The 9272-nt window shown below is 30.9% G+C and overlaps 1 protein-coding gene across 1 annotated transcript; it reads left to right on the top strand.

The window, feature by feature from the left end:
- Positions 1-5558: 5558 nt before the first annotated feature.
- On the top strand, positions 5559-7979 carry LOC111890843 (V-type proton ATPase subunit E). Its single transcript, XM_023886923.3, has 6 exons — positions 5559-5799; positions 6690-6790; positions 6882-7050; positions 7127-7320; positions 7408-7507; positions 7721-7979. Exons 1-6 carry the CDS (start codon positions 5698-5700, stop codon positions 7754-7756), a joined length of 702 nt encoding a protein of 233 aa, XP_023742691.1. The 5' UTR covers positions 5559-5697; the 3' UTR covers positions 7757-7979.
- Positions 7980-9272: the final 1293 nt, after the last annotated feature.

Here is a 9272-nt window from a genome sequence, read left to right on the forward strand (position 1 = left end):
TGGACTCTTTTGGAGAGCATAATAAACAAGTTCATTGTAAAGAACTCATGGGGCTCAAATACAGACATGATATGATTATGGATGTTTTGTTTGACATATTTAAGTGTGTTGGGGTTTTCGCCAAGAAAGAGGCACATGTGAATTTCTTGACTGACCCGACAGAAGGAAGGTCAACCCTTAGACCGACTGACGTTTTGATTTTTGGATGAGTTGGAGGAAAACACGCATGTGTAGACCTTACAGGGGTATCCTCTCTCTTAGGCTTGAGGGTTGGGGGTTTCATGGCAGAATATGCTACTTTAAAAGTTGCTACATGCAAACTCACCAAACATGAGAAATCATGCATAAAAAATCAACACGTGGTCATACCATTTACATATGATACGTTTGGTTTCCTCGCAGCGGATGCGGTAGAGCTTCTTAAAAGAGTAAAACACATCATGCATAGTAATGGTATATCCCTTAGATATATGGATGTAGTATTCAAATGAATTGGTTTTACCATACAAAAAGGCATAGCGGTGCAACTTGTTGTCCGTTTGTCACCTCACTCGTTGTACGATGGTAACTAAGATATATTATTATCTTTAAAAGATGGATGGTGACTCATTTTAAGCAACAATACAACAAAGTAAAATGAACACAACACACATGTAAAAATAATGGTAACATTTGTCTCAATCCAATATGTTTTTCCTGTGACCCAACATACGGAAAAAAAAAACATGGTCATTTCTCGGAAAAAACAACCACATGGATCTTCGGTCTCTGCTTGCTTCGTCCTCAACTCTGAATGACCGATGAAACTCTTTGATACTCCGATCTTCATGCCACCCCCCCCTCCCCAAGTTTATTAGTCTTTGATCTTTTTTATTTATTTATTATATTTACCATTCTAGTATAATTTCCTAACTAATCTATTACATTACAATTTAAATGAAATTTACATTAAAAATTAATAATCAAACCGACATGGTGATCGTAAAAATGCAATTTTAAAATAACCAAAAAGACACAAAAAAAAAACATCACAAACATAGTTCTAATCAAGACAAAGTGTTATTAGATCCATACAATTTAAAATAACGTTTTTATGTAATTAAAAATGTATTTCAATATTTTTACGACAACAACAAAAATATAGATTAAAATAATTAGCAGCTTTAGCAACAAATTTAAATGTCGCTAAAAACTCATCAACACTATTTCAACCATTTAATAAACTTCATCATCATTAGGGACAATTAATTATATTGTTTCTTAAGCAAGCATGGAATCTCAAAAACCATGCTTTCAAAATTATGTTCATTAAAAAAAATAGCTACTACTATATGCAAAATAACATGACTTAGCGTCTCTGATAACATTGTTGGAATACGATGATACTTAAAATTTATAAAACACGCTACATAAGAAAACATAAAAACCATATTACACAAAGACCACAAGTTCATAGACTTCTTGCAACAAACTAGAACCCTAAAGTGAAGATCTCTCTCTCTCTCTCTCTCTCTCTCTCTATATATATATATATATATATATATATATATATATATATATATATATATATATATATATATATATATATAGTCAAGATCAAATAAGAAGGAAATTTTTGGTAGGAAGGTAAGAAATTTTTTTATATGCATATTTTCTTAGCAAAAAATGAAATGAATCATTAGATGATTCAAAAGTAAGATGATTCACAAGAAAAAATTCCAAAAAAAACACCTTCATGATTCATTTTTAGGTAAATCAAGAAAAAAATTCACTTTTATGACAATTTAGTGAATATCAACAAAATCATCATAAAAATGAATCATCGAAATGTTTTTTCGGGATTTTTTTTGTTGAATCATGTTATTATTGATTCGTTTAGTGATTCATTTGTTTTTTTTGCCAAAAAAATAAGTCGAAAAAAAATTTCGTACCTTCCTACAAAAAAAAATTTCTTACCGGATCTATATATATATATATATATATATATATATATATATATATATATATATATATATATATATATATATATATATATATATATATATATATATTGGGTTGGTTCTCTTTGGCTTGTTTTTGGATGATTGGAGAGGCCGACTAGAAATCCTCTATTGTGGTAACACCATAAAAAGATGATCTATGAAAGACAACTTGATCATTCTTTTTTCTTTAGGGCAAAACTTGAAACCGTAGCTTAAGAGGGAGGGTATGTTGAGATAGATGGCAAGATAGAAAGAGAGAGAAAACTAAGATCAAGAGGAGAGATGATGGAAAAGGTGGTAGATTTTCATATTTGGCATCGATTAGGTTAAAGAGTGGTCGATTTTCATATTTGGGATAAGCTACGTTAGATATTTAAACCCTTTTTTATTCCTAATTCTTGGGATAATTATATAGTAACTATCTTATAGTTCAAATTAAAGATAATTTCATTTTATACTTGTAACTTTACTAGCTTCTAAATTAATTTCTTATCTTATGATGAGTTAGCAAACTAGTCGTTGTAATTATTTTTTTGTTATCTTCTATTTAAATTATATATTATGTGTAGTTGTTTATAAAAAATCTCACTGACTTATTTTAATTATGTGCATATTTTCAATAAGAAATCCTTACAAAGCCGGCTATATGCCATTTTAGAAAGAAAAACTTGACAAATTTATAATATAACCACTAAAAAATTTAATGTTTGAGAAAATCTATTAAAAACTTCTCAACTTTAAAGTTTTGGTTACATGAAATGAAACTAAAGTAATTTTGTAGTTTGTATTAAAATTCAGGAAAATGACTTATAAGAGTAAGTATGTTTCAAAAACGTTTAAAAAACATCAAGTTTTTCATGTTCAAAAAACACCATCTATGCAATCACTTTGTACAAAAAATACCAACAAAATTTATGTTTTGTTCAAATCACACCCATTAAAAACCGGCATCTGTAGGTCAAAGGGAAATTTTTACCTGTAAAAATAACTTAGGAAAAAATAAAGATGACATGGCATTCTTACGTGGATCAAGGGAAATTATCAATGCGTAATTGACTTAAGGATGGAGTGAAGCACAGAAGCGACGAAAGCTCTCTAGGGTTCGATCGATCAACCCTTCTCTACTCAAATCGATCTATGAACATGTTTGTGAGTTCTATTGTAGTTTTGACCAAATTGCCCCTGCAGACTCTTGTATTTGTCTGTGGTCAAGGGTATAAATGCCATTGATTCTTCATTACTGGGTTTGAACCCTAAGCCATATGGTGAACGATTGATTACAATTATTCCTCCATAAGACATTAAAAATCAATTTAACAGTTTATATAGCATGAATGTTTATACTTTACTCCAGGCTGTGTGCAAAGTGGTAGTAACGTCTCCGGAAGATGCCAAATAAATAACTAGAAGAGCTTGTCAAAATGTATAGGAAAATGTTGTATCTTGGTTACTACAACATATCCTCGTGTGTCTGATATATTAAAGGAAATGATAATATTTGTTTTAGAGGCTTTTGACTCGATAAAGAAATCTATGCCTAAAAAAATCAGATGATGCAAAACGATTGGAAAAAGAAGTAACACTAAATAAATTCATTGACTATTTAAAAAAAATGAAATTTACAGTTTTTGTGGTTATATTGGTTGGTTTTTATTCATGTTTTCAAGTTGAAGAGTTGACTAAAAAGTTTACAAATTCGGTCAAAGATATATGAAAAGCTAAGGAAAATGCAATCACATAGAGCAAAGAGAACAAATTATTTGTCTAATCTTTGATGTTACGTTTGAGGGGAATTTCACATAATTTAAGGATTAAAGCATAAATTTAGGGGGTTCCATTCAAACAATAGTTTTGGTATTTTGTGAGAGTTATATATTTGGTGTGTCGAAGGATTTGAGAGCAATATATAGCATTTTCATGCTTTCATATGTGAACATTCGACACATGTTATAAATAAACAAAAGCTATAGAAGAATGAAAAATAAAAAAAGGAATATGATAAAATGGAAAATACTTGTATGATCTAAATATGTAACAAAATGATATATTGGAAAAAGGACCAACTTTTATTCAAAAAAATGTTTTGACTTTGGTGTTATTAAAGTCAACAACCAAGAACATGCCAAATGCTCATTGTATCCAAATCTCATTAGTATAACCGATGATAATAGACAAAAATACATATGTTGAGGCATTGCATTTCTGACATATTAATGCATTGTGACAGATTAAGGCAATGTACTTTATAGTTTTGTCCCTTCACAATTTTGACCAACACAATTTTGTCCCTTGACTTTAACTGTGATATTATACCCTTGCCATCAGGCATGAAAATTTTATTCTCACAAGCAATGAAAGTATGCTGCTATAATGCAACCATTTGTGATAAAATATAAACAAAAGACCAAGATAACAACTTACTTCCATCTCATTTAGATCGAGCTTCACTATCAGTCACTTGTATTTTACATTTTTACTAGTATCTTAAAAGTCTTTCAATGGACTTCCAATGACATCCTACTTTTGCAACCATATATCTACTGGTAGCTCAAGGGTAAATTGGTCATTTTTTGCATAAGTGAGTTTTGATTTTGTTTGTTTTAATAGGCAATAGTATTTCACTGTTTGTAGTTTAATGCATCTGTTGTATTAATGTCATTCCATGAGTATTATTGTCAAGCTTTACTTCTTAAGGGTAAATTGGTCATTTTTGTGTTGGTTTTGTTTGTAGTTTAATGTATATAATGTGTTAATGTCATTCAAGGAGTATTATTGTTAAGCTTTACTTCTCAAGGTAAGTTGGTTATTTTTGCTTTGGTTTTGTTTGTCATTTAATGCATCTGTTGTATTAATGTCATTCTAGAGGTATTATTGTCAAGCTTTACATCTCAATGGTAATTTGATAATTTTTATAGTAACAGTCAATTTTGGTTTTGTTTGTTGTAACATGCAATGGTATTTCACTGTTATTTCATTGTATTTCACTATAAAAGCACAGACAAAACCAATGAAAGAGTCCACAACATAATCAACAAAAATCATAGGAAACCTGACCCAAGGAGGAAAACATCAAAAGCTCCAACAAGAAGCATAACTTCAACAAATGAGTCTAACTTACGGAGATAGAGAGGGTAGGGTAGTAGAAGAAAAATATGAGCTTGAGCTAGAGTTCAATCAATAAGAGCTGTATGCATCAGTTATGAGCTTGTGCCATGAATTGAATTATCAAGGTGGATTTTTCATTTGTTGGGTAGATTTGCCAACTCATCACCTAAATATGTCAGCTCAACAACAATATGTCAACTCATCTACTAACTTGAAAGAGCCAGTAAAGTTAAGATGAGATTTGAATAATACGTATAGTTTGTTGGTGTTTTTTTGTACAAACACCTTCCTTGGATGATGTGTTTTTAACATCTAAAATTTGAAAGATATTTTTTGAACAATTTTGAAACACTATAAGTCATTTTCCCAAAAATATCCCAAGGCGAGGGACTGTTTGTGTCATTTCAACATAAACAAGTGCCGATCGGGGCTCGTCCAAAAGTAGGAACAAGTTTCATGTGATGTTGTGACGATTAAAACGAAATAATACGAATTGACAGAATTGTCATCACCACTCGTTGGATCTGCAATCTGCCCCAATCTCATTACCAATAGCCATCCCAAAAATCTCCCACGAATCTCTCTGTTTTCCCCGAGTTCAGATCCAAAGATGAACGATGCGGATGTCTCCAAGCAGATTCAGCAGATGGTCAGATTCATCCGCCAAGAAGCGGAGGAAAAAGCCAACGAGATCTCCGTTTCCGCCGAAGAAGTAAGTCTAATCAAGTCAATTTTCGTCAATTTACTTCGATTTTTATGATCTATAGCGAACATCCGAACATCTAGCTTTGCGTGACTGTAGCAAGTAACATCGTGATCAAAATACGGCGTTTATCGGGGGTTTAGTTGATTGTTGCAGGAATTTAGTTATGCTGGTTTCGGCTAGTGAATCGAGATGGACTTATAGTCAATTCGATTAGGTTTTCAGTTTGATGATCTGTAGTAAATTTATATGGATCGGTAGGCATGTAAGACACAGTTTGTCTTCGTTTATTCGATTGATTGTTGCAGGAAGTTAACATTGAGAGTATGTAATTGTAATCGATTCATTAGATTTGCTTTTATGATCTGTAGTGAGCCTCTAAGGTTACGTAACCGTGTCAACTAGCATCGTAATCAAAATACTGCGTTTATTGGGTTTTTAGTTGATTGTTGCAGGATTTGATGATTTCAGCCTGTAAATCGATACGAACCTGAGTCAAATTATTGGACTAAGTTAATAAGTTTTCAATCCCATATTTTGTACTAAAATGTGCAGGGGTAGGTAGGCATGTACATTACTGTTTTATTAGTATATTCTGTTGATTATTGCTGGAAGTTAACATTGAAAGTAGGTGAATCAATTCAATCAAGTACTCAAGTTACTTTTACCTATTCCGAAATTCAATCCCTGTTCATTTGCTAGTAGAACCAAAATAGGATTTATATAGCTTTGCATAGTTCATAGTTTTTAACACTATCAAGAGATGAATTTATATCCTTTTAGGTTGATTATTCTAGTCATAAGTCACTATTCTTGAGATGTTTCAGTTAGTAAATCAAATCAAATCAAGTCAATATCAAGCGATTCAGATTTCAACCGTTTTTCATTGGTTTGTGTAGGAATTTAACATCGAGAAATTGCAAATAGTGGAGGCAGAGAAGAAGAAGATCCGACAAGAGTATGAACGCAAACAGAAGCAAGTTGAAGTTAGAAAGAAAATGTAAACTTTTCCATAAATCTTCTACTCATATTTCGTTTCATACATGATTTAAACATCATTCTCTGATTACTTCTCACTATTTTTGGTCCAGTGAATACTCCATGCAACTCAATGCTTCTCGGATCAAGGTTCTTCAAGCACAAGATGACTTGGTTAATGCCATGAGAGAGGCAGCATCAAAGGATCTTTTGAATGTGAGTCATCACAAGTTTCATCAACATCATAACTATTCAGGACTCTTGAAAGGTCTCATTGTTCAGGTAACTATTACTAATAAATCTTATTCTTACCTTATAATAATAATAGCACAACACTCTTTTAAGTAATTATTTTCAGGGTTTACTGAGATTGAAAGAACCATCTGTGTTAATGAGATGTCGTAAAGAAGATTTGCATATAGTGGAATCAGTTCTTGATGATGCAAAAGCAGAATATGCAGAGAAAGCAAAAGTTCATGAACCTGAAGTTGTTGTTGACACAATCCACCTTCCATCTGGCCCTTCTCATGATGACCCTCATGCTCTTTCCTGGTAAAAAAAAAAAAAAAATTTATAAATTTTTTTTATCTTTCTGTAAATTTTTTTTTTTACTGAGATGGTAAAAATGTTGTTTTACAGCTCTGGAGGTGTAGTTTTGGCTTCTAGAGATGGTAAAATTGTGTTTGAAAACTCTCTTGATGCTCGTTTGGATGTTGCATTCCGTGGGAAGCTTCCTGAGGTACTTTTTTTTTTTTTTTTTTTTTTTTTTTTTGAAACAACTTTTTTCCTTGAGAAATGGTTTGATGGAATGGAATCATTACAAAGGAATGGAATGAGTCGTTAAACTTTTTATGCGTGTAAATAATAAAAATAACTATTAATTATACTATTATCATAGTTAAATAGTATTATCTTATAACATTAAAAAAAAAAAAACAATTTTTTTTTGCAGATCCGAAGGTTGTTGTTTAGCCAGGTGGCTGCTTAAACAAGTAATGTGATTTATGTATCTATCTCTCAATCAATCTTTATCATGAGAAAGAACCTTCATCGGATCATTTTCAAGTCATCATCTTTGTGTTTAAACTCTCAGTATTTATGGCATTTGTTTGAATAAATAAACAACATTCCATGTTACATCCCTTGCTTGTATTCTTTTAAGAATTTTGTCACCTTTTTTGAACCATTATGAATTATTTGTTTGTGGGCGATTTGTTTATTGTTTATCTTCTAGTTTTTATTTTTGCAATCTGCTTTAAATTCTTGCATAAACCAAATACATATTTGGGTTCATTCCAATTTTTTTTTAAAAAAAAAGACAAAATTACAAAAATGGTTTTGTGGTTGTAAAAAATCTATGGTTTTGTCTAAAAAAAATTGGTGGTGCATTGATCTAGTTTTAGATAATCTTAGATATCTTGTATGGTTTTGATCTTATGATTGGTTTTTATTCAATATCCAACTTGAAATGAAATGATGAATATACCCATAAAATAGTTTTCTTTTATATAATTTTTTTAATTACATTTCCATTTTTTCTTTTTATATACTATATATTAAAAATCCCCTCTCATGTTGATCAATACCCCATCCCACCCAAAACTTCAACCACAACGACCACCACCATATCTGTCTTTGGAACCCTATGACTTCACAGGATAACCCTTCGGTTGGATCTGCGTAGTAAACACACATAAATAATTTTACGAGGCTTATTTATTTATTTTTTAATATAGTTGCTAAAGTTATTTTTTAGAGACGAATAGTATTACAAGGCTTCAACACTAAATCATGTTTAGCAAAAAAAAATGCTATTCGTTTTAGATTAAAATCAAATTGACAATAGTCATAGCATTTGTTCGAATATGTATGTGAATTTATCTAATGTTTATCTTCTAAATTTTACCAGACAAAATGAGATGAAAATAAGGACATGATAGTCGAGAACATTGAATATGAAACAACACAAAGAAAACAGTTATTTGAAATGTAAAATTTCACAATCCGATTTTTTTTAACTAATTCTACTAAGAATAAAAAAGAATTTGCTAAAACCGATTGAACCTATATAGAAGGGACCGATCAACCTTTGTGTTTTATAGGAAGGAACTTGGGCTGGTCTTAGTGAGCTAATTGAGAATATCTTATCAAAACGTTAATTAGTAGTTGGGATATAAGCATTAACTAAATTTGTGTTGGTAGTCAACTAGTAATAGTATGCATATGAAATGTTTAAATATGAGGATATTGGTTAAACAAATCTTTTTAAACTCGGACATGAAAATATGAAAAAACACAAAGAAAATAGCTACTTGAAATATAAAATTTCACAATGCAAGTTTTCTTAATTAGTTCCAGGAAAAAAAAAAAAAAAAAAGAATTGGCTAGGTCGAACCTATAAGACGGACCGGTCCACCTCTATGTTTTGTAGGGGGGATTTGGGCTAGTCTTAGTGAGCTAATTAACAATATCTTATCAACATGTTAATCAATAGTTGGAAAATA

This window comes from Lactuca sativa, chromosome 6, assembly GCF_002870075.4.
Source record: "Lactuca sativa cultivar Salinas chromosome 6, Lsat_Salinas_v11, whole genome shotgun sequence".
In the NCBI taxonomy this organism is placed as follows: Eukaryota; Viridiplantae; Streptophyta; class Magnoliopsida; order Asterales; family Asteraceae; genus Lactuca; species Lactuca sativa.